Source organism: Crocodylus siamensis, chromosome 4 (assembly GCF_052110815.1).
Source record: "Crocodylus siamensis isolate JL-2025a chromosome 4, ASM5211081v1, whole genome shotgun sequence".
In the NCBI taxonomy this organism is placed as follows: domain Eukaryota; kingdom Metazoa; phylum Chordata; order Crocodylia; family Crocodylidae; genus Crocodylus; species Crocodylus siamensis.
The window spans coordinates 569,249-593,765 of record NC_143398.1 but is presented as its reverse complement, the minus strand read 5'-3'; the positions used below and the strand labels follow the sequence as shown (position 1 = coordinate 593,765).

Here is a 24,517-nt window from a genome sequence, read left to right as displayed (position 1 = left end):
TTTTCCCTTGAGGCGCTCTGGTGAACAGACATTCTCCCAGGTCCTGATGTATACCCCTTATCTACTTACAAGCAGCCACCAGGTGCCCCCTAAGCCTGCGCTTTTTGAGGTGGCAGAGTCCTATGGCTCTCAGCCTGTCATTGTAAGGTCTGTTTTCCTGACCTCTGATCATGCGCGTGGCTCTTCTCTGCACTCTCTCAAGCTTCTCCACTTCCTTGAATTGTGGAGCCCAGAATTAGTTGCACTACTCCAGCTGTGGGCTCACCAAAGCTGAGTACAGCAGGAGTATGACATCCTGAGATTTACTTGAGAAGCATCTATGGATGCTGGCCAGAGTTTTGTTTGCTTTACCAGCTGCAGCATTACATTGATGGCTCATGTTCATCTTGTGGTCAATCATGACCCCCAAGTCTCTTTCAGCCATGGTGCTAGTAACTGTAGCACTTCCAGGCCTATAAGGACGCTGCGTGGTTTTTTTTCCCAAGCTTTGGGGGACGCCATTGATTTGCAACCCTTGACCACTACTCTCTGAGTCTGACTTTGGAGCCAATTATCCAGCCATTGGACTGTGGTGTAGCCGAGGCCACAGTTAAGCACCCATGGGACAGAGCCCTTGGCTCAGCTGGAAATCCCCAGGGCCGATCCCAGGCTGGGACAGTTGGGGGCTGTTTCCCATCTCCCTGAAGCCTGGATGGCAGCATCTTAGCCCTGGCTCAAAGCTGGGCAGGAGCTGATGTTCCCCCAGCTGAGGCCAGGGCAGCTAGAAACAGTCCTGAAGACACAAGACACAGCTGGGACAGCAAGGGAGGGAGTAGTGCTACGCTGGTAGTGCTACAGACAAAAGGGACTTGGGGGTCATCATTGACCACAAGATGAACATGAGCCTGCAATGCGATGCTGCGGCTAGTAAAGCGACCAAAATGCTGGCGTGCATCCATAGATGCTTCTCGAGCAAATCCCGGGACGTCATTCTCCCCTTGTACTCAGCCTTGGCGAGGCCGCAGATGGAATCCTGCGTCCAGTTTTGGGCTCCACAAGTCAAAAAGGATGTGGAGAAGCTTGAGAGAGTCCAGAGGAGAGCCACGCGCATGACCAGAGGTCAGGAAAACAGATCTTACGATGACAGGCTGAGAGCCATGGGACTCTTTAGCCTGGAAAAGCGCAGGCTCAGGGGTGATCTGATGGCCACCTATAAGTTTATCAGGGGTGACCACCAGGATCTGGGGGAACATCTGTTCACCAGAGCGCCCCAAGGGATGACGAGGTCGAACGGTCACAAACTCCTGCAAGACCGTTTCAGGCTGGACATAAGGAAGAATTTCTTTCCTGTCCGAGCCCCCAAGGTCTGGCAGCAGTCTGCCAGCGGAGGTGGTTCAAGCACCTACATTGAACACCTTCAAGAGCAAATTGGATGCTTATCTTGCTGGGATCCTATGACCCCAGCTGACTTCCTGCCCCTGGGGCGGGGGGCTGGACTCGATGATCTTCCAAGGTCCCTTCCAGCCCTAATGTCTATGAAGCTATGAGATCTATGGAGGCAGCTGCCCACGTTCATGGTGTCGCCTGGGAGGTAAAAGCCACGGCACTGTGGGCTCTGCTAGGATTTGAAACTGGGACCCCTCACGCCTGAACCAAAAACACATGCCTGGCTCAAAGAGTTTCTCTACTTCTCTGTTCTGGGGCCAGTGCAAGGCTGTGAGGAGCTGGGTCCCACCTCTCGCCCACCCCAATATGACTCCACCCCACAGTTCCTCCTAGAAGCCCCTCAGCCCAGCAGCCACTGCCCCACAAGGCTCAGGCACTGTCTGTGTCTGTCTGTCAGGCTCCCAATTCCCCCTGTCCCTGTCTGCCTCCACCCGGGGCAGCTGACAGGGGTAAAGCCACTGCCCCTTCACTGGCTTCCCTGCAGCAGTACTGGGGAGTCCTCTGTGCAGTGCCACCAGGGATAATGGGGGATGGAGAAGCCAGTGGCAGAGAAGGGGCATGAGGGCTTCCTGCCCCAAGCAGAGGGGTGGAGAGGGTAGGGCCCCCAAGACCCAGCCCAGGGCACCCCAGGGCTATCCCTTGAAGCAAGGGGGAAGCAGGGATTGAGCGAGCAGCAAAGAGAGACACAGCCTGCTAGAGGGTCCCACCAGGAGGTGGGAAGCTGGGTGAGACCCAGGCCCTGCCCTACCAACCGACAGGGGAAGGAGCTTGGCCCGTGGGTGCTTGGCAGAGCTCTGGGCAGGGCTGGAAACCAGAGGGCTAATGACAGCCTGGGGGTGTGGGGAGAGTCCCAGCCCTGCCAGCACCTGCTTTTGGGAGAACATCTGGGAACGACATACGAAGGGTGGGCTCTTTGGCCTAGGGGTATAATCTTTACTTAAGGGATGGGAGCCCCAACAAGCCCAGGTTTGTCTCTCATGCCTGTCTGGTCCCCAAATCGTACTGCGTCTGCACCAGGGGAAGGGCAGATACGAGGAAAAATTAAATGAGGAACATTTTTAGCTGGTAAATGCCAATTACATGGACAAGCACCCAACGTGGCCTGAGTGGCACAGGTCTTTTTGGCCTGGCGACATCAGGGCCCAGGGCTCTCCCAGCTGCAGCAGCACAGCCCTGCACGCCACCCGCTCGCTGGCTGGGCATGCCCCCACAGATGCCGGGTTCACCCCGCAGGTCTAACTGTGCTCCCAGGTAACCCCCTCCTCCTGCCCCATGTTCTAACCAGAAAGTCAAAGTTGCTTGCTTCTCTGAAAAAATTAACTGGGAATAAGGACTAAGGAACTGGGAATAAGCCACCAGCTTCATCCTTATGCTAGGTGAGCAGGGCTGGGAGCAGCGAGAGGTCCCAGGAGCTCTGGGCTCCGCTATTTGCCCGGTGGGGGGTGGTGCCAGGGCAGAAAGGGCCACGGGAGCACTCCTGGGGTTGGCGGGGGCAGGAGCAGGGTTTCCACTGAGCCCCTGGACTGCCCTGCCCTTGTCCCTTCTTCGTGCACTGCATGCAGCCCGGATCTGGTCCAGAGGGCAGGGGGGCATGTCTACAGAGCAGGGCTGGGCACGAGGCTGAGGACAGGACTGAGCAATGTGGAAGGGAGGAGGCAAAAATAGGGTCCTGTGGGATTTCTGTGAACCTGGGACCTCTCACCCCTTAAGCAAAAATCATACCCCTGGACCAAGGAGCCAGCTGTGCCCAGATGTTTCCCAGATGTTCTCCCAAGAGCAGCTGCTGTCAGGGCTGGGACTCCTCCCCCCACCCCCAGGCTGTCATTAGCCCTCTGGTTTCCAGCCCTGCTCAGCCCTCTGCTAAGCACCCATGGGCTGAGCCCCATCCCCTGCTGGTGGGTAGGGCATGGCCCAGCTTCCCTTCTCCCTGTGGGACCCTCCAGGACCAGGCACTGCCCCCCCCGCAAAGAGGGAGTGACTGCAGACCAGGGACATGCAGCCCAGTGGCGGCATATGTGATGGGCTAGTTGGTAGTGATTTGGCCCAGGGGTTTTGAAAGAGTAAAAAATGACTGGAAGGCTTGAGATTCCCTTTCCTCAGCAATCAGACCCCAGAGACTCACCATCCCTGTCCCCTGATTGGCCCCTCAGGTCACCTGGAGGGGGGGATAAAAGGGGTAGTGCAGCTGACTCAAGGGAGACCTGACTCAGGGACCACGAGGAAGGAGTTTCAAAGAGCTGGGCTAGTGGGGCGAGAGCAGCTGCCCAGAAGAGCCTAAAGGCGTGGGACCTGCGGGCCGTGCAACACGGCCGGCAGGAGAGGCTCCCTCCTGGGCCCCGAGATCCCCAGCAGGAGGATCCCCACCTGGGGCCAGCAGAAAGCTGTGCAGTGCCCCGAGAGGCTCCCAGTCCCACCTCCCATTTCTCCAGCGAGAGGCAGGGCAGCTCAACACGAGGCAGGAGCTTCCAGGTCACAAGCCCCAGCAGCCTGGGGCAGTCCTGGTGGTGGTGGCTGGGTGGTAGAGCTGCTTTCTCTGTTATGATGGATCTGAGTTGGAGTCCTGGCTGGGTCAAGGAGGGGTGAGTGAGGTGATGGGGGGACTTCTTGTTGGGGTGGAGGGGATCACTGTGTTCCCCTTTCCCTCTCCGGGTACCTAGCCCCTGTGCGTCTTGCTATTTGGTGTTTTGTATTCTGTGTAGTTTATATTTTGTCAGTCAGTATTGTTTATTGTCTTGTTTGTATTTTGTTCAGCCCATCTCTTGTCAACTAGATGAATATGTCTACAAATGTGAATGCCTAACCTTTATTGACTCCCATCCCCTTGGGGTATTGCAGTGTCCCCTGTACTCCCCTGGTTTATATATGTTATGTTCCCACCACAGTTTCTCTCATTAAAAGGTGTATGTTTAAGTCCCCATCTGTGATCTGGCTCTGCTCTACAGGAAGGAGGGCCCCTACGCCTCCCACAGCACTCGTACATCCTTCAGCTGGAGAAGAGGTACATAGTTTCATAGTTTCATAGTAGCTAGAGTCGGAAGGGACCTAGGTAGATCATCTAGTCCGACCCTCTGCCTTGGCAGGAAAGAGCACCGGGGTCAGATGACCCCGGCAAGGTGCTCATCTAACTTCCTTTTAAAAATCCCCAGACTAGGAGCCTGCACCACTTCCCCTGGAAGCCGGTTCCAGGCCCTAGCCGCCCTGGCTGTGAAGTAGCGCCTCCTGATATCTAATCTAAACTTACCCTCCGCCAGCTTGTGACCGTTATTCCTGGTCACTCCTGGCAGCGCACGGGGGAACAGGGACTCCCCCAATACCTGCTGATCCCCCCTGACCAGTCTGTAGCAGGCCACAAGGTCCCCCCTTAACCTTCTCTTGTGGAGGCTAAACAGGTTCAGGTCCCGTAGCCTCTCCTCATAAGGCCTGCCCTGCTGACCCCTGATCATACATGTTGGAGTACAACGCGGGTTACATATAAATACACACACAGATACACACAAACACACACAGATACAGGTGAAACCTTCAGCTGAGAATAAATATTTACAATTCAATTTTATATACAATGTTATCTGCAATAATCAACAAACGGGGAACAGTACCACCGCCGGCGGCTTCGAACCCCATGCAGGTCTATAGTGAGCCCTCAAACCATAAGTGAAAGCAAATGCCAAGAGTCCGCACCCACCACGGATGAGCAGGTGGATCCTGGAACAGGTAAGTGCAGGTCAGCACAACGGCGTCACAGAATAAACAACAGGTAACTAGTTGGAGCAGGTGACAAACCATTAACCAAGAAGCATCAGATAAGAGATGTATACGTATACTCTTGCTCATAAAATAGCAAGCTCAAACAAACCAAATATAACAAACTATAAGGTGCAGACAAAATGAAGACACTCGTGCACCCTTCAGGATGGCAGTGAGGGTAGGGATACCTGCCCCCCACCCCAGCTCTGTGATGGGAGGCCTTGCTGCTAGTCATCAGGGAGAGGCTCAAGGTCCCAGGTCCTCCTGCCTCTCTTGGGTAGGGTCAGGTGCCTTACCCCGCAGGGCCCTGCTGGCCCCCTCCCAAGAGCTCCCTCCCCTGTGGGAGACCCCTCTCCCCTGCAGCTCATGCCTCCTGGCATCGCAGGGCTGTGTCCGGCTCCTACCGGGTTGGCCTTCTGCTGCCTGGGCTCCCTCTCCCTGTGCAGTGGCCCACCGTGGCCCTGTGCACCGACCTGCGCACCGCAGGGCTCATCCTTCTGTCTGGACAGGTTGGGGGCCCATCCCGCCCGTGCCACGCTGGAGCTCAGTCAGCTCTTGGACTCTCTGGCCTGATGCTGCTTGCATCAGCTGCCTGGCCACATGCCAGGGAATAGGCCCTGATCCGGTCTGGATCCTTCATGCAGCAATCTCTGCACCATGGCCCGGGTGCTTGCCAGGGGTTGCAGGCCCGAGCCCCCTCAGGAAACTCCCCCGGTCTGATCTCCATGCAGCGGTCTCTGCACTGCGCCCGGGCTGTCTGCCGGGGAATGCAGACCCAGACTGCCTCGAGCAGCCGCTCGGTCTGTGCCCCTTGCGCTGCTCCGTGCACTGGTGGGGCTGTGACATCGGTCCTGGTAAGGGGCTTTTCCAGGCTCTGCTTTGCCCTCTGGGCAGCTCTTCCCCACCTCCTCTCAGCCCCGTCTTCCTTCTTCCCCGTTCCCCTGATGCATCTCCCTGCATGTTGCGCACGAGGTCCTTGTATTCTCTCTGGAGGCTGCCCCTCACCCCCCCCCCGAGTCTATTGGACCGGCAACGTGCAGGCTTCACTCAGGTCCGGGACTCTTTGTGCCCCCTCCAGGCAGGGATGGGGCAAGCCCCTCCCAGCTGTTGCCTCTTTAGTGGAAATGTTTCACCAGTCAAAAGTGCCCTTCTCTGGGCCCGGCCTGCTGGGCAAAGCGGGGAGCCCGCCACAAGAAACACAAGTGACGGTAGAGTGGGAAGATGCCGTTGGGCTGCAGGGTCACAGTCGAGGAGGAGCCAGAAGGGGTGGAAAGCAACCGATACGCACGGGTGGAGAAGCCTGTCCCACGCCGGGACTGCCCCGCGCGTCACAGATTCAGATTCACAGGTGTCAGGTTGGAAGGGACCTAAGCAGAGCGTCCAGCCCGGCCCTGCCTGGGCAGGGGAGAAAACTGCGCTCAAATGACCCCGGCCAGGTAGACGTGGGTCTCCTCTTAAAGCCCCCCAGGGTAGGAGCCAGCAGCGCTTCGCTGGGCAGTGGCTCCAGATCCGAGCGCCCCGACTGTCAAATAGTGTCTTCTAGTGTCCAGCCTGAACCTGCAACTCACGGCCATCACTCCTCGTTCCTCCGGGAGGCTTCGCTCCTGCGTATCCCAGCCCTGGGTTCACATTAGACCTGTCTCAGTGATCCCACGGTGACCCGGGGCCTGTGTGTTCACTACTCTGACCCCGGGCTGGGCCGTCCCCTGCTCTGTCCCCGAGCTGGAGAGCCGGCGCGGTGCCTGCTGGGCCAGGGGGTGACCCTGCGCTGCTCCGTGCAGGGGACGGTCCCCGAGGACGTGGCCGTGACATGGGAGAGGATCCACAGCGAGGACAGGACGGTGCCGGAGAGCGCTGGGGACCGAGAGAGCCCCGAGCACCAGCCGCTGATCCCCGCCCTCCCCCCGGGCTGGGGAGTGACGGAGAAAGGCCACTCCAGCTGCCAGGGCGGTGGGTCCCGGTGGGTAGCGCGGGGCTGCCCCCCCGGAGCTCCTGCTCCCAGCGATGCCCGCCTCCTCCTCGGGGGGGTGGTGCGGGCGGGGCACGGGGTATTGAGAGGCGGAGCTGCGGCTCGGAGTGAGGGGCACCAAGGGGGCCGCCTACCCCCCCCGCCTCGTCCGTGCCCCCCCGCCTGGCCCCGGCCCCGCGCCCCCCGCCCGCTGGCGCCCCGCACTCCGACCCCTCCTGTCCCGGGGGGGCCCCAGCGCATTGGGCCGCATCCTGCTGGCCACGCCCCCGCCCGGGCCGCCGGGGGGGCAGCACCGCCCGGGACTGTCCGCCGGCCTCGGGCCGCGCTGGGGGGGGGGGGGCGCCGCGGGGCGGGGGCGGTTGGAGGCCCTGTGCCCCCCGGGCCCGGGGCCGTCGGAGGTTGCGCCCGGGGGGGGGCGGGGGGGGTCCAGCCCGGCCGCCGCTGCCGCCAGCGGGCGAGGGGCCGCCCGACACCCCCTCCCCGCGGGGCCGGGTCTGCTGCCGTCCCGCTGCGGCCCCGCCGTTACCAGCTAAACACGTACAGGGTGAAAAGCCTGAAAGTGCGGGGGGGGGGGGCAGCCCGAAACCACCAGTAGTTCCGGGGGCACCGGAAGAGAAGACAGGGCGCGTGTGCGGGGCCGCGAGGCCAAAACGAGTGCCCGCGGGGGACACGGAGCAGAGACCCCGGACAGCGCCCAGGGCTCGCGGACGTGGGGAGCTCGCCGGGGGCTCCTGCCCAGCACTGCTCCCCCGGGGACACGCGCGAAGGACACCGCGGAAAAGCGCCCCGAGGGCACCGGGAGCCTTCCCGGCCAGAGCCGCCTGCCTGGGCCGCCGGATGCCCAGCTTGGCCAGCGCCACAAGGAGGTCGCCCAGGAGGTCCCTCCCGGGCCTTGGTGGGGCGACGGATGGGGTGTGCGTAAACCTAAAGATGTGGGGAGACGATGTGCAGCCTGAACTTGGGGAGCGAGCTGTGGAGGAGGAGGTGCAGGGGCTGCAGCCTGGCGCACGCGAGGACGAGGTGCGCCAGCGTCTCCCTCTCGAGACACAACGGGCACAGCTCGGACAGGTGGTGTGCCAGGGAGCGCGAGGCGGGCCCGACAAGCATCTCCTCCGGCTCGGGGGGCTCAGGGGGGCGGGGGCCACTATCTCGCAGGACGCGATCGACGTAGGCAAGAGCGTCTGCGGGCAGCACAGCTTTCACCTCCCACACTAGGCATGAGCAAGTTGCACAACCTCTGGCCGAGCCCGTGCACCTGGGAGCAGAGCCCAGGCCAGGATGCCTAGATCCCCCCTGCCACAAGCCTGCCCCGGGCTCCTCGTACCAGGGCAGGGCCGTCCCTGCACAATCCCCGGTGCCACGGGCTGCGGGGAAGGGCAAGAGCTGGGCCTGCCCCGTCCCAGACCCATTTCAGCTCCTGGCACAGGATGGCGCCTTTCCTTGTTGACTCCAGGGTGGGGCCTGGCCCTTCCCAAGTGAAAGCGAAAGCAGAGAGAGTTTCTGGGAATCCATTTTAGCCTCAGGGACAAGGACTCTGTGAAGTCAGAAGGAAAGATGCAGGCCTAGGTGCAGCGTGTGGCCCACCTGCTGCTTCCCATGGCGCTGCTCCTGTCTCCCCTCATCCCTGCCCCACAGGGTAAGTCCAAGTCCCACTGCTCCCTGGTGCAGGTGTGGGGGCAGCCAGGGGCTGGGGCGGGTGTGCAGCCCTGGGGCAGCCTGGCCCAGGGAGGAAGGTGCGGTGAGGGTGAGGGGGCAGTTCAGCGTGTGGGGGTGAAGTCCCATCGCCCCGAGCACAGCAGGCCCCTGCCCCCCCACCCCACATCTGCCTGGCACCAGGTCCCCGCAGCAGGCCGTGCAGTCCTGGGCAGCAGCTGGCACACAAAGGCTGTGCCAGAGGTAGCCACAAGGAAGATGAGGCCTTTCCCGTGCTCTGCCCCTGCAGCTGGAGGGAACTGGGGATTGTGGGTGGGGTTGGCTCCGGGGTCTCTGGCACGACCCTGTTTCTTTCAGAGCAGTGCTGCAAGCTGAGCTCTGACTTGTTCTCTCCTCCTGCTAGCAACTGCACCAGTGGATGAGACTGACTCTAGGGTTCAAGTCTTCATGGAGACCCTGATCCTGATCCTGATCCTGGTTGGAGCTACAGCCATTTACTGCTGGAGGAAGATAAGAAAAGGTAGACCTAAACCTACCTGTGTGTCATGTTGAGGACAGGGCAGACTGGGATGAGCACCTCTGCCAGGCAGGCCAGGGTGTTGGGATCATGACCACAACCTGACATAAAGGCGCCCAGGCCATGCACCCGTGGTAGAAGCAGGGGAGATGACTGTTCACAATGAGATGCAGGAGCTGATCATAGTGTAACCCTGGCGGTACTCCAAGAGGTGCCCCCTCTCCAGTTGAAAGGGTCAAAGTAGGTGCACAAGAGCTGTGGGGGGTGTAGGGACTCTCCTTCCCCTATAGAGCAGAGCCAGACCACCAATGGGGCCTTAACCATATACTTTTAATACTGGGAACATAACAGGCATAAATCAGGGGATCTAGTGGACACTACAGTGCGCCAAGGGGCAGGATTCAACAAAGGTTAGACTTATAATCATTGACAAAAAACAGGGTTAACAAAATAGAAAACACAAACAGCAGAACAAACAATAGGGGTTGGTGAAATATAAAAAAGGCACAAAACACAAAATGTCAAATGACAAGGAAAGATAGGGCCTAGGTACCTGGGGGGGGAGAAAACACAATGACCCCTCTTCGCTGCAAGAGGATTTACTTCTTGTTAGCTTACTCACCTCAAGCCACCTCAGCTGGGACTGGGAACCCAGATCTCCCACACAATATGCAGGAGCACTGCCACAGCCACCACTGCTCCAGCCTGCGAAGGGTCTTGGCCTTCCCGGGGCCCCGGCCTCACGTCCAGCTGCCTGACAGGAGAGGATAGGTGAAAGAGGGTGGAGGGTGGGCAGCCAGGTACCCTGGGGATGGGGGGGCCCATTCCTGCCATAGGCCCGCCCCAGCCAAGGGAAGGATTCACCTCCAAAGCTCCCAGCACTCAGCTCAGACTGGAGGTGTCTCCAGGACGATCCCTGGCTGATTCGTCTGGTGTGTCATGTGCTCTGGCCCCCAGGCAAGGGCAGCAGCTGGGTCAGAGAGGATGCCAGGCCATGTGCCAGAGGTAGTCGCGGGGTCGTACCTGTGCACTGCCCCTGCAGCTGGAGGGGGGAGGGGATTCCAGGTGAGGGATGTCTCGGTGGTCCGGGGGGTCTCCGGCAAGACTCTGCTCACTTCAGAGCAATGATGTGAGCTGAGCTCTGCCTTGTTCTCTCCTCTGGCGACCGAGCACAGCAGAGTACCAGACTGGCATCATGGTCAGAGCTGTTCTGGCGTTCCTGATCGGAGCAGGGGCTGTAGCAGCTGCCTGCATTTGCTGCAATAATAGGAAGAGAAAAAAAGGTAGAGTGGGAAGATGTTGTTGGGCTGCAGGGTCACAGAGGGAGGGAAGAGGTCAGTGGGGGGAGGGCGACCTTAATGCAGCAGAGAGGCTGGGGCAGGGCAGGGTGTGGAGGCCTCAGACTGGACACATCTCCCAGATGATCCCAGGCTGACCCATGTCCTGTGTTTCATGTGTTTGGCCCCCAGGCTGGGCAGTCTCCCACAATGTCTCAGAAGTGCAGGTGCCGGCGCGGTGCCTGCTGGGCCAGGAGCTGACCCTGCGCTGCTCCATGGGGGGGATGTTCCCCAAGGATGTGGCTGTGACGTGGGAGAGGATCCACAGCGAGGACAGAATAGCATTTGAGAGCGACATGGACCAAGAGAGCCCCGAGCACCAGCCGCTGATCCCCGCCCTCCCCCCGGGCTGGAGAGTGACGGAGGAGAGAGCTGGGACCCGCCTCACGTCCTGCCTGACCTTCACCCCCGCGGTGCAGGACGACGGGGCGCGGGTCCGGTGCCTCTTCCTCCATGAGACCAAATGTATCAGAGAGGAGCGAGTGTCCCCGGAGATCCAGGTGTGGGGTGAGTGCCCAGCGCCCCGACACCACCTCCGGGTGCGGCCTGGGCCTGATTCTGTGAGGGAGAGATGGGCCTGGGGATGGGTCAGCACCTGCCAGGGCACTGGAGCTGCCACGTGAGCCGGGGCAGAAGGCCTCACCCAGACCTCAGAGCACCTCCCCACAGCAACCAGGTGCCTAGGAGGCCCAAGTACCCGTCTCCCCAAAGTGAGCTCTCAGCGATCCTCAAGCTAACCCCCCGCTGTCTCCCCAGCCCGGCCGCAGGTGTCGGAGATCCAGGTGTTGCCCGACTGGGACCCCCGCGACAAGGTGCCGTTTGCTGTCCTGCTCCACAACTTCTACCCCCGGGAGGTGCCCCCGATCCAGTGGGGCTGGGACGGGGCCGGGAGCTGGGGGGCAGACCCCGCGCAGATAGACAAGAACGCGGACGGCACGTTCACCGCGACGAGCGTCTGGAGAGTGCCCAGCCGCAGCCTGACCCGGCCGGAGCTGCGCGTGCGAGTGTGCGTCCAGCACGGCCCCGGAGAGCCCCCGAGCGAGAGAGAGCTCAGCCTGAGGGCCGCGGGTGAGGAGGGGCCGTGTCCGGGGGTCCCAGCCCCGCTGCAGGGGTGTTGGGTCTGGGTGGGGTGTGACAGGCTGGGGAGCAGCCCCTGCCAGGCCGCAGCTCCCCTGACGGGGCCTGTCCCTACCGCTGCCTCTTCCCTTCCCCAGGGCTCCTGCGGCCCCCGGAGGTGTCCGAAATCTCCCGGACGGAGTCCGTGGCCAAGGGGAAGGGAGTCACCCTGAGCTGCCGCATCGCGGGGCATTTCCCGGGGGAGCTGAGTGTGACCTGGCTGCGGAGGGGCAAGGGGGAGCCCACTGCTGTGACCCTGCGGGACTCGGCTGAGTGGAGGGTGGAGCCCGGCACGGCCGTCCTGGCACGGGACGGGAAGAGCTTCCAGCAGGAGACCAGACTCACCTGCTGGACGTCCAGGGACAAGGGGGCAGAGTACATCTGCCGCGTGGGACACCTCGCCCTGCAGACCCCCATCGAAAGAAGCAGCGGTAAGCAGGGGGTGGGGGTGGGGGCGGGGGCAGGACAGGCCTGGCGGTTCCTAGATAAGGAGCTTGTTGTGGGCCCCGCTCTGGCTCTGGTTGTGGCGGGTCCATAGGGGAGCAGACCCGCCTGTCACCTCGGCTTAGCCCAGAGGGGCTGTGACCCCTTGGCCCTGCCTGACCCCTTGTATCGGGGCCTCCAGAGGCTGTCTACAACAGCAGGCCCCTGGTGCTGTTCTGGGTGTGTGATGGGAGCCCACCGCAGAGACTGCCAGGAGATGCAGTGGGTGGCCATGTGCCTGGTGCGAGGGGATAGCTGCTCGCTGACCTGCTGCTCTCACCTGTTTCAGCCCGCCGTCTGCACCCTCCAGACCTGGGGGATGCCTCCCTGCTGCAGGCCCTGGTGCCTGGGCAGCCGGTGACCATGCAGCACCTTCTATCAGGATCCTACCCCAGGCAGCTGGCGATGACCTGGCTGGGAAAGAGAGCAAGGAAGAAGTAGTCCAGGCCCCTGGGGATCTCAGACCCCCATAGGATCCACACCTCTGCCCCCAGCCCTGTACCAGATGAAGAGTCCTACAACTGTGACGAGCTAGCTGGCAGTGACTTCACCCAGAGTTTTTGAAGGGGTAAAAGATGATTGGAGGACTTGGGATCCCTCTACTCACCAATCAGGCCCCAGAGACTCACCCGCCGTGTCCCCTGATTGGCCCCTGGGTCACCTGGAGGGGGATAAAAGGGGCAGCGTGATTGACTCAGGAGACCAGCGAGGGCCCACAAGGAGGGAGCCTCCCACAGCGCTGGTGCACCTGCTTTGATCCCTTCAGTTGGAGAGGGGAGCCTCTTGGAGTACCGCCCGGGTTACACAGCGCTGAGTCCAAGCTGTGCTTCACCCCCCCAGGACCCAAGGGTGATGTAGTCAAGTACCAGCACCACATGTAGCACAAGACCCTGAAGAATACGTAGTCCAGGCCCCGCAGTCTCCAAGGTAGGAGCGTTCAGGCCCGGTAGCAGCTGCATGGCCTGGTCTGAGCAGGTGCCTCCTCAGGCTGGACTTCTTGCTGCTGGTTCTCAGGCACAGAGGTGATTTGTGGGCACGTCTCATCACCCAGGAGGGGCGGGGAAAGGCCCCGTGCACTCTAAGCCTGAAGGGAAACGAGGAATCCCATCATCTGAGCAAGCAAAGTCCATCCCATCTCAGAGGAAAGGCAGCAAAAGGGCACAGCAGTCCCCTGGGCTCTCTAGGGAACTGGCAGACCTCCTGCCTCTCAAAAGGAAGACCTACAAAGGATGGAGGACTGGAACCGCCACCGAGGAGGAATACTCTGCTCCGGTCCGGACCTGCAGAGAGCAGATCAGGAAAGCCAAGGCTTTGATGGAACTCCAGCTAGCTACAAACATCAAGGAAAACAAAAAGTCCTTTTTTAGACATGTGGGAGCCGGAGGAAAAGCAAAGGCAACGTTGGACCCTTGCTAAACCAGATGGGACAGCTGACAACTGATGCCCAGGAAAAAGCCAACTTGCTAAATGGGTACTTTGCACCAGTTTTTCACCAGTCCCAAGGGACGCCCCTGCCCACTATGGGTCAGGGAGGTCCGGGTGAGGGGGATTCCCTGCCCTCCATCGAAGCTGACCTCATGGAGGAACACCTTGGAATAGATGGCCGCCGAGGTGGTTCAAGCACCCACTCTGAACGCCTTCAAGACACATCTGGATCCTATGACCCTGGCTGACTTCCTGCCCCAGGGGCAGGGGGCTGGACTCGATGATCCTCTGGGGTCCCTTCCAGCCCAAATGTCTATGAAATCTCTGAAATCATGGCCCAGTGTCACTAGTGGCAACACGTGTGTCGGGGGATGCTCCTGAGCCTGGGTCGACTCTGTCAGCTCCGATCCTGCCTCCCCACAGGAGACCCCACGTCCTGAGGAGCAGGCTTCGGCACTCCCCCGCTCCCCAGCAGGCGGGTGCAGCCTATGGCCCTGCCTGGCTGTGATGGGCGCTTAGCACACCTGTCACTTTAAGAGAAGGGGCTGCTCCAGAAACACCTTGCACTGGAAGGGGCAAATTTGGGGGTCATGTGACCAGAAGGGGGTGGGGCTTGAGACATATAAGCCCAGGCCCTGAGCTGATCGGGCAGTCTGGCCCTGACAGCTGCAGGGAGAGGAGGTCCTGAGCAGCAGGGCCACATCTGGGCTGGGGCAAGTGCTGGTGGTTTGTGTAGGGGCTAAAGGGAGGTTAGATGGTCCCGGCTGGGCCAGAGAGACAGAGGGCCTGGGGCATGGGGGGAGAGAGGCTGGCCCAGGAGGGGCTGAGTAGAGAGGGCCTGGGCCTGAGGCTGGGATGGGCGGAGGTGGATCTCCCCCTGCAGTGCTCCACGTGGGGCTGAGCCTGCCCCACTCCCACCCGGGCAGCCCGCCACGCCCCTGTGAGCCCCCGCCACAGCTAGGGGCAGCATCTGGCAGGGCGGTTCCCCATGTGACTGCAGCTGGCGGGGTGTTCCCCTGCTCCCCACACCGCCGGCTGGGCTCGTGCCCCTGCCACGCTGCACCCTGCCACACCACTCGCTGGGTGGACACCTCAGCCCCGTGGCTTCTGCTGGGCACCATCAGCTCCGGCTCCGGCTCCTGCTGCCTTCTGCACGCTTCGTCTGCCCGCAGGGGCTGCTCGATACCCTGGGCAGGCAGACCGGGTGGGGCACCTGCCCTGGAGACCTTCAGAAAGAGACTGGGCGCCCAGCCTGCTGAGGTTATTTGAGAACAGCACTCTTTGCTGCCCAGAGCAGGGGAGGATGAACCCGATGATCTCACGACTTCCCTTCCAGCACTAAACTTGTGTGAATGTGTGGGGGTGGCTGGAGCTGGAGCCAGAGCTCCCTGTGCTGGGCCGGAGCCCCCTGCGGCAGCTCTCCCCACCCACCCAGAATTGGCAGCAGGGGCAGTTTCTCCTGGGGGTTATTTCACACTTAGCCCCTCCATTTTCTCCCCCTGGTTTCAAAGCATCCACCCCAGGCAGGCCGGGCAGCACCTTTTGTCTCACTCCGCCTTTCGGCAGTTGCACATGGAGGCTTCCCCTCAGGCCAAGCCTCCCGGAGGCTCAGCCCACTCAGGTGTCGCGGGAACTGCCCCTTGCTGCATCTCTTCCCCCCACGCTGATACGCTTGCACCACAGCCCTTTCCCCAGCCACTCACGCAGGCTTTACCCCGCTCTTTTCCTGACCCCACGTTTCCAAACCCCGCAGGAGTCGCACCCTGCTTTCTGGGCTCCTTGGGCTGCGTCCTCCCCTGAAGGGGTGCGTGAAGCTGGCTCACGGGCTCTGAGGGCCCATTGCAGGCACTGCTCTCTCCTGCTCCATTCTCCAGCACTGCCCAGGCCTCCGGCCACTTGTGCAGGCTTCGGTGGGACCACGCTGCCAGGTCGCCAGTCCACGTCCCTCCGCACTGCCTCCACGGCCCCTGGGGGGACAGCAGGGTTGAGGGGCCCCCAGCCCATCCCGGGCAGGATCTTCCCAGGCGCCTCACTGGGGCTCACATGGACTATAAGTCCCTCGTCCAGCCGGCACAAATGGGTGGGGGCCCCCGGTCAGGGTGCCCACTGGGACGGTCTTCTTCACCCATTCAGACAGGTCCCGACTAGGACGCCCTGAAGGCGAGGGCCCCTTCAACTGCCTGGTATGTCCCTATGTAACACAGAGCATATAATGTGCATGTGCATACAAATAACTAAAGCTTGCTGGTGCCTAGATGTTTGTGTCGGAAAAACATTTTCCATTTCCCAGCGGCTCACCAGGGCATGCAGCAGAGGTCCTAGGCAGAGCCCAGTTTTAAAAGCATATTAAATACTTACCACTAGTGTTACATGGCAGCGCACGGCTCCTACTCAGGCATCACAAACCACAGAAGAGCAATCCTCCAGCCCTCGCGGTGACTCCGTCATGCGGGGACGGGGTGTGCGTGGGGGCAGGAACCGTAATCGGCCCCCGCGGTGCAGCTCTACGTTTCCTTCGCTGTTTCATCCTCCAAAGCACCCAGGAGCCCCGCCAGGGCCAAGAGGACCCGGCGCCGGAGCTCTCCCGGAGCAGTGACAGTTGCCCATCCCAGCAGCGCCTGGTGCCGGAGGGACGGACACCTCGGCTGGGCCCTGCTCGGCCTGCCTGGTTTCGCCGGAGCGTGGTCTGGCGCTCTGCCCGGGCGGCACTGGGGAGGGCGGTTTGGGGGCCCGCGGTGCCCTCGTCTCCCGCCTGGCTCCGGGGCACCTCCCGCAGGGTGCTGGGCGCACGCAGACCCCGCGGGGCCGGACGTCTCTACGGCACCGCTTCGCCCCAAGTACCTGTGCCACATGCAGCACGAGGCCCTGAAGAAGCCCAAGTCCAGGTCCAGCGGGCGGCTGCGGGTCCAAGGTAGGAACATGCAGGCCGGGCACCACGGGGTGAGGCTAGGGTGGTGATGCCCAGGTGCTGCAGGAAGTCATGGGCATATTTCTTCCAGCCACCCTGGGTGTGCAGGGGAAGGCAGCGAGTGGTCTCAGCCCAAATGGCCCTGGGGAACAGGGACTCCTGTTATGGCCCAGTCACAGGCAGTGACACGTGTGTCAAGGGCTCTGGGGTTGCATTAGCTAGCAGGAATGCTCCTTCCCTCCTGGAGGAGCAGGAGCACCAAGGAGCAGAGGGACTCAGGGCTGCAGGGGCATCCCGGGCTGCTGCGTCCAGGCCCCTGCATTCCTGGTGCATGGGCAACTGCAGGGACCCCCAGCATCCCAGAGGAAGCCCTGACCCGTGAGTGTGAGGATATAAACTGGAAGGCTGCTTGAGGTTCAATATGGGAAAAACTCCTTCCCAGTCAGGGTGTCCAGACTGTGGAATAAACTCCCTTCAGAGGCGGTGCAGTCACCTGCCCTGGAGGTTTTCAAGAGGAGACTGGACAGTCACCCCCCCGGGGTCACTTGACCCCAATTCTCTTTCTGCCTAGAGCGGGGGGGCTGGGCTCAGTGGTCTGCGAGGTGCTTCCAGCCCCTGGTAACGTGAATCTCTGAAGACCCTGCTCCCCTCAGAGCGATGCCACAAGCTGAGCTCTGCCTTGCTCCCTCCTCCTGTGACCAAGTGCAGGAGTGGGTAAGCCTGGTGCCTTGGTCGGAGCCCTGGGAGCAGGAGCCATGACTGCCACAACCAGTAACTTCTTGAAAAGGTGTCTTTGGGCTTCAGGTCACAGTGGGAAGGGACAGGCCAGAGATGGGGGAGGGCGACCATGAAGAGCAGGCAGAGGCCTTTCCCACAATAGGAACAATAGGGTCCGTAGGGGAGGGGAGCAGACCCGCCTGTCTCCCAGTCCATCCCAGAGGGGCTGTGACTCCACGGCAGTGCCTGACCCCTCACACCCGGCCCTCCTGGAGGCTGCCTGGGACCGGGGGTGCCTCTTGCTGCTCTGGGTGTGTGACAGGAGCCCACGGCAGAGGCTGCCAGGAGCTGGGCTCAGTCCAGACAGGGTAGTGAGTGAGCATGTGTCTGGTACCAGGGGCAGGGGCTGCTTGCTGACGTGCTGCTCCCACCCTTTGCAGACTGCCATCCGCGCCCTCCAGAGCTCGGGGAGGTCTCCCTGCCACAGGCCCTGGTCCCTGGGCAGCCGGTGACTGTCAAGAGCCTTCTATCAGGGTCCTTCCCCAAGCAGCTGGCGATGGCTTGGCTGGGAAAGAAAGCAAGAAAGAAGGAGCGTGGGGCCCTGGAGAGCTCAGACCCCCACAGGATCCACCCCCCCACCCCCAGCCAGGTGCCGGACAGGGAGTCCCACAGCACGGAGTCCCAGCAGCAGTGCCCCCCCACGGGGCCCGAGGATGATAGGGTTGAGTACCAGTCCTGCGTGAAGCCCAAGGCCCTGAAGAAGCCCAAGTCTGGGTCCGGTGGGCTCACAGGTATGAGTGTGTGGGCCAGGCAGCATGGGGGGATGCTGGGGTGGTGAAGCCCAGGAGCTGCTGTGCCTTGCACCATGCACATGGCTCTGTTTGAGCAGACACCCCCTTGGGCTGAGCTTTTCCCAATGGTTCCCAGGCACAGAGGTGATTTCCGGGTGGTTTGTGAATGTCCCCTGCAGTCACTCCTGGAGGCAGGGGAAGGCCCCGAGCACTCTCAGCCCAAAGGGGAACACGGACTCTTGTCATGCCCAGTGTTGCTGGTGGTGACGTGTGTGTCAGAGGACACTCTTGAGCGTAGGCTGACTCCATCGCTCTGATCCTGTTTCCCTGCTGCAGACTCCATGTCCCACAGAGTAGGCTTCAGCCTGGCCCCTGCACCACCCATGCCCCTGCAGGCAGGTTCAGCCTGTGGCTCTGCCTGGCTGTCATGGGTGTTTGGCGCACCTGTCACTTTAAGAAAAGGGGCTACTCCAAAAGCAGCCTGCAGGTCTGGAAGGGGCCAATTAGGGAGTCACGTGAGCAGAAGGGGTGGGGTTTGAGACATATAAGCCCAGGCCCTGAGCTGGTCGGGCAGTCTAGCTCTGAGAGCTGCAGGAAGTGAAGGTCTTGAGCCGCAGGTTCACAGCAGGCTCCTGCCACCACATCTGGGCTGGGGCAGGCACTGGTGGTTTGTGCAGGGACTAAAGGGAGGTCAGGAGGTCCCAGCTGGCCAAAGAAAGGAAGAGGGGCCAGAGAAACAGAGAGGCTGGGGCACAGAGGGAGAGAAACTGAGCCCAGGAGGGGCTAGGGCCTGAAGCCCGGCACGGGCGGAGGTGGAAGGGCCAGAGCAGGGCGAGTGTGAGCAAAGCAGGGAGTGAGGCCAGAGCCTGATAGAAGGGGAGAGAGTGGGGCCAGCCAGCACGGAGCCCATAGAGAGATGGAGCCCAGAGCCAGAGGGCCCAGAGCCCACAGAGGGAAGTGTGTCATCAGGATTAGAGACCCCAGAGGTCTGGGGCCCAAGAGCGCTGAGTGTGAACAGGGCCAGGGAGCCCTAAGATATCGCTGGCCCAGAACTGGGGCCAGGGCCCAGAGAGAGGCGAAAGGCCAAGGACGGCCACAGCTGGAGAGTGGTGGGGCCAGAGGAGGCCAGGACTCGCACCTGGCCTATGAGCGGGGGCAGGGCCCAGAGAGAGGGGCAAAGTCCCGGGTCACCGATGGAGACCAGGGGCCAAGGAGCCCATAGCGTAAGAGAGCGGGGATCGGGGCTGGGAGCCCATAGCCCAGGAGAAGTGTGTGACAACAGCAAGGAGTATCATCTGTGCAGCACAGCCATGGGCTAAAGGGATGTTCGGCGCTATGTAATTACCCTGTAAGGCAATGACCACGGACCGCCGTGCTCAAGAGAGCAAGGTCAGGCTCGGGAGACCCTGGGGCAGCCTCCCGTTATGTAGGAGCTGAAGACATCACCGTGCAGTGGGCGAGGGAGGAGGGGACTGCCCGAAGGCAGACGGATGGGGGCTGAAGGCGCTCCTGGGCGTTGCAGCCACCCTTGGTGCAGACCCCTTCACATCAGCTGATGGGGAAGGCCAGTGGCTCCAATTCCACTGGGCGACAGGACCCGCGTGTCCCGGGTGGCAAGTCACTGGCTTGTTTCTCAGTTCACAGAAGTGTAGGGCTGGAAGGGACCTCGTGAGATCAGTGGGTCCAGACTCCTGCTCTGGGCGGGAAAGACCGCTGGGGCCAAATAACCCAGGATAGTGTGCGTCCAGTCTCCTTTTGAAAATCTCCATGGTACGTGCCTGCACCACCGCCCTGGGAGTTTATTTCAGAGTCTGTTCACATGAACCGTAAAGAAGTTTCTCCTTATATCCAGGCTGAAACCTTGTTCTAGAAGTTTATGACCGTTGTTTCCGGTTTTCCCCTCGGGTGCTTTGGTGCATAATTGTTCGCCTAGCCCCTGTTGCTCTCCCCTGATATATTTGCAAGCTGCCACCAATTCCCCTGAAGTCTTCTGTTTCCTGGGCTCAGCAGTCCTGTATCTGTCAGCCTTTCCTTGTATGGGCTGCTCTTCGTGCCTCTGATCATATGAGTGGCTCTTGTCTGGACTCCGTCAAGCTCCTCCACATCCTGCCTGAAGTGCGGCGCCCAGAACTGGATGCTGTCCTCCAGCTGGGGTCTCACCAGTGCCACAAAGAGCAGGAGAATAACTTCTTAATTTTGCTTGAGATGCACTGGTTGATGCATGCAGTGTATTGCTGGCTCTGCTGACTGTAGCATCACACTGGTGGCTCACATTCCTGTGTCAGTCATTTATGACCCCCAGGTCCCTGTTGGGCATGGTGCTAGCTAGCGCAGCACCACCGAGCCTGTAAGTCTGTTGTGGATTTTCCCTCCCCCCATGGAGCACGTTACACTTCGCAGTCTTGAACAGCATCTGGTTGTGGCCCACCCATCCAACTCATCTGTCCAGGCCTGCCTGGATCGTCAGCCTGCCCTGATGCATGGCTGCACTTCCCCGCAGATTAGTGTCATTGGCAAACTTTGTCACTTGTCTTCTAGATCCATCCGAGCCCTCCAGAGCCTCCAGGAACTGAGGAGAGAGGAGGCCGCCACACACAGAGCAACGTGGGGTGAGGCTGCGGTGGTGACACCCGGGGGCTGCAGCAAGTCCTGGGCATGTCTCCTCTGGTCACCCCCGGGCAGGCAGGGGAAGGCACGAAGTACTCTGAGCCCAAAGGTCCCTGGGTAACGCGGGTTCCCATCATGCCCGAGTCACAGAGAGTGAGGTGTCCGGGCACACTCCTGACCACAGACCAACTCCCCCAGCCCTGATCTCTTTTCCCATCCCAAGACCCCATGTCCCAGGAGCAGGCTTCAGCCTGACACCTGCACTCCCCCACTGTGCTCTGGCAGCTGGATGCAGCCTACCGCCCTGCCTGGCTCATGGGGAAGCCCAGAGGCTCTGGGCTTTCCAGGCAAAAATACCGCAGGCCCTGGATGACAAGTCACAGCCTCATTTGCCTTCTTTTCTAGGTCATTCAGAGTCCACAAGAGCCTCTGAGAGCTGAGGAGGGAGGTGTTGCCTGAGGACAGAGGCAGGGTTGGACGTCGCACCCACCTGGGAAACGCCACTGCTGGGCTGGGCTGGGCGGGGCTGGGCGGGGGGATCTGGCTGGGGCTGGGGCACAAGGCCGAGCATCTTGGCTGTCCCTGGGTCATTCCCAGGCCTCCAGTGGGGATGGCTGCTCCTACTGTCCTTCCCCCAGCCATGGTCTGTGCAGTGGGGCTGGGCGGGAGCCCAGGGCTGGGGGCGCTTTCTCCCCCTCTCTGTACAAAGGGGCGGCTTCTGGGCTGCCACAATAAAGGTGGCAGTGCTGAGACTCACCGGCTCTGGTCCACCTCCTTCTCTAGCGTGGCCCATTCGAGTCCCCATTTCCTCTCTTTGCTGGATGCTGCACATTGTGACCAAGGGGGGAGCCGAGTCCCCTAGACGTTTCCTCCTTTCACAGCTGCTGGCCCCTTGGCAGCCCTCCCCAAAATCTCTGCCCTGTGACAATGTGATTAGAGGGGCCAGCACGGAGGAGTCACACCTCAGCCTGTCACTTTAGGTAACCTGAGCTGGCTGCAGTCCTGGGGGTGGGGAACCAGCTCCCTCTGCCCACCGGACTGGCATCAATTACCTGGGTGGGGGGTTTCTACCTGGGGGGCTGGGATCTGCCCGGTAACAGGTGATGCATTTCAAATTGTTTGGCTGACAGCCTACCGGGGCTGACCTCCACCGGACCAGGTGAATGAGGTCACGGGGGCTGTATAGGTTGTGGGGGGAAGGAGGCTCTCTCTCTTCGGCCATGAGGTGAAGCAGCAGAAAGCAGGGGAGACAGAGGAGCCTTGCCATCGGGACCTAGCTCTCTCTCTCACCCCCAGATTCCAGAGGGGAAACTGGAGAGCTCTGGAAGATGCTTGTGAGTAAGCTACTCGATCGGATTAGATATTTAGCTGGCAGTAACACGGACGCGTGATCAAAAGGCTACCTCAGCCACACTGTTTGCTCTCTAGGATTTCTAAGATATTGCTCAACCCTGTACCCTAGTTTACCCTACCCCTGTAATCAATAAAGTTCTCCTTTTTGACTGGTGTGGGAGACTTATGAGGGGTGGGTCTAAATTATGCCTAAGAGACCCCTTAGGTCTGCGGACTAAGGGAGACTGTCCTTTTTGCCCCCGGACTTGGGGAAGTGCCCCCAGTGCCTGTACCGGATCGAGTACCCGTCGGACTATTAGGCCTGTGTTTCCCCGAGGACACAGGGCCGAGGGAGTCCCTTCTCGGGGTGGTGGCGGCATGTTACCCCCAGACTAGCGAGTGCGCTCCGGGAGAGGGGTCGGCCGGACGTGAGGCGCCCCAGGGAGGCGCTTGGAGCCTGGCAGGTGGTCGGGCGCAGGGAGGTGGGCGGCTCAATGCAGGAGCGCCCCCTACTGACCCGCCACACAGGGTGCTCTCCACACCCTCGTCCAGGTCACTAATGAAGATGTTGAACAGCACCGGCCCCAGGACCGAGCCCTGGGGGACGCCACTGCCCACCCCCTCCCAGGTCGACATTCACCTGTCCATCACCACCTCTGGGACTATTTGATGTCCTCGTAATTACGCGGTATTAACCGCCAGTCTCCTCGGGTCGCCTGCGGATGGCGGCCGGTGGTAAATGTGAACCCCGCACCGCAAATGAAGGGCGGGGAGGGAACTGATGGTGAAACACCCTGGAAGGGTTGAATCCCGCTGGTCATTGTCCTTGATGGCAGGTCTCTGCCGCGAGGGACGACCAGCACCAGAAGACATCAACTAAAACAGTTCAGAAGGAGTAATTCACTGCTGTCAGTCACTCGATGTCTCCATGGTGGTTAGTTTGCCACCCATGTGACCGTGCATTCATCAGTGCCGCAGCCCCTCAGCTTGCCCACCAGAATTGGGGGGGACACTGTGTCAAAGCCTTCTGGAAGTCCAAGAAGATGATATCGACTTCCTCCTTCACATCTAGGCTCTTTGTCACCTGGTCACAGAAAGAGACCAGGTTGGTTGGGTAGGATCGGCCTGGCACGAACCCATGCTGGTTACCCTCGTCGGGGGAGGGGGAAGATGAGGGCGGAGGAGACGATGAACTACCAGGCCCAGCAACAGCCAGCGAGCCCAGACCAATGGTCAAAAGGGAGAAACAGGTAAGTGATGGGGGACGGGGCATTGCTGAGACTAGGGGGTCAGTGGGCACAACCGTTGGAGGCCTCAAATGCCTCTACACGAATGCTCGAAGTATGGGGAAGAAGCAGGAGGAACTTGCCCTCCTCCTAGCTGTCACCAGCCCTGACATAGTGGGGATCACAGAAACGTGGTGGGACTCATCGCATGACTGGGCGGTGAGTGTCAAGGGCTATAGGCTATACAGGAGGGACAGGATAGGAAGGAAAGGTGGGGGAGTAGCACTGTACATCAAGGAGGAATATACTTCCTCGTCAATTAGCAAGGGGGTAGAGGGGGGGCACTCTGAGGTGCTCTGGGTTAGAGTAAAAGGCAGTCCAGGGGAGAGAGACTTAACGGTGGGAGTCTACTATAGACCTCCCAACCAGGGAGAAGAGCTCGACCAGGACTTCTTAGGTCAGCTCACAGAGGCAGTGAGGGCTAAGGATGTGGTCATCATGGGGGACCTGAACTTCCCAGACATCTGCTGGGAAGAGCAGTCAGCCAGGTCTGACCGCTCACGTCGGTTCTTAGCCAGAGTGCAGGACCTCCATCTAACCCAGGAGGTGCACAGCCCCACCAGGGGAGACGCCTTGTTGGACCTGGTGCTGGCCACGGGTGATGACCTGGTGAGGGGGCTGCGGGTGATGGGCCACCTGGGAGACAGTGATCATCGCTCGCTGGAATTCACCATCCAGCGTAAGGTGGCAAAGGGCTGCAGCAAGGCAACAGCCCTAGACTTTAGGAGGGCTGACTTCAACAAGCTAAGGAGGATCGTTGGGGAAGCGCTGAGGACCCAGAGGGGAAGGGAGCCAGATGTCCAAGGTGAGTGGTTGCTCCTTAAGGAGACGATCCTACATGCCCAAAGGGAGGTAATCCCAACAAGGGTCAAAGGGAGCAGGAGGGCACATAAACCCCAATGGCTCACTAGGAGCATCCGGGAATGTCTCCTCGCTAAAAGGGAGGCATACACCCAATGGAGGGATGGGGTCATCACCAAGAAGGACTATGTTACAGTCGCCCGAGGATGTAGGGGGGCAGTCAGGAAGGCCAAGGCAGAGATGGAGATAGGACTAGCTTCCCGGATTAAGGACAATAAGAAGTCCTTCTTCAAAATACATAGGGGGTAAAAAGAGGGTCCCGGGTAATGTGGGGCCCCTGCAGGACATGATGGGCAACTTAGTCGTCATGCCAGATGACAAAGCTAACATATTTAATGATTTC

General features: G+C 60.7%; 1 protein-coding gene and 1 gene segment (V, D, J or C); both read left to right on the top strand.

Moving 5' to 3' along the window:
• The window catches only part of LOC149865305 (uncharacterized), a 136,889-nt gene extending 115,931 nt beyond the window's left edge, over window positions 1-20,958 (top strand). Inside the window, exon 14 of the mRNA XM_090046310.1 lies at window positions 20,627-20,958. Coding sequence (XP_089902436.1) covers window positions 20,627-20,661 — 35 coding nt within the window. The 3' untranslated portion in view covers window positions 20,662-20,958. The remainder of the gene's footprint in view (window positions 1-20,626) is intronic.
• Window positions 7,743-16,041, top strand: LOC149865306 (Ig heavy chain C region, secreted form-like). The segment is given in 6 exon segments: window positions 7,743-8,209; window positions 9,198-9,314; window positions 10,781-11,155; window positions 11,405-11,716; window positions 11,863-12,195; window positions 12,537-16,041. Coding segments are annotated over 5 exon segments (1,245 nt in total).
• Window positions 20,959-24,517: the final 3,559 nt, after the last annotated feature.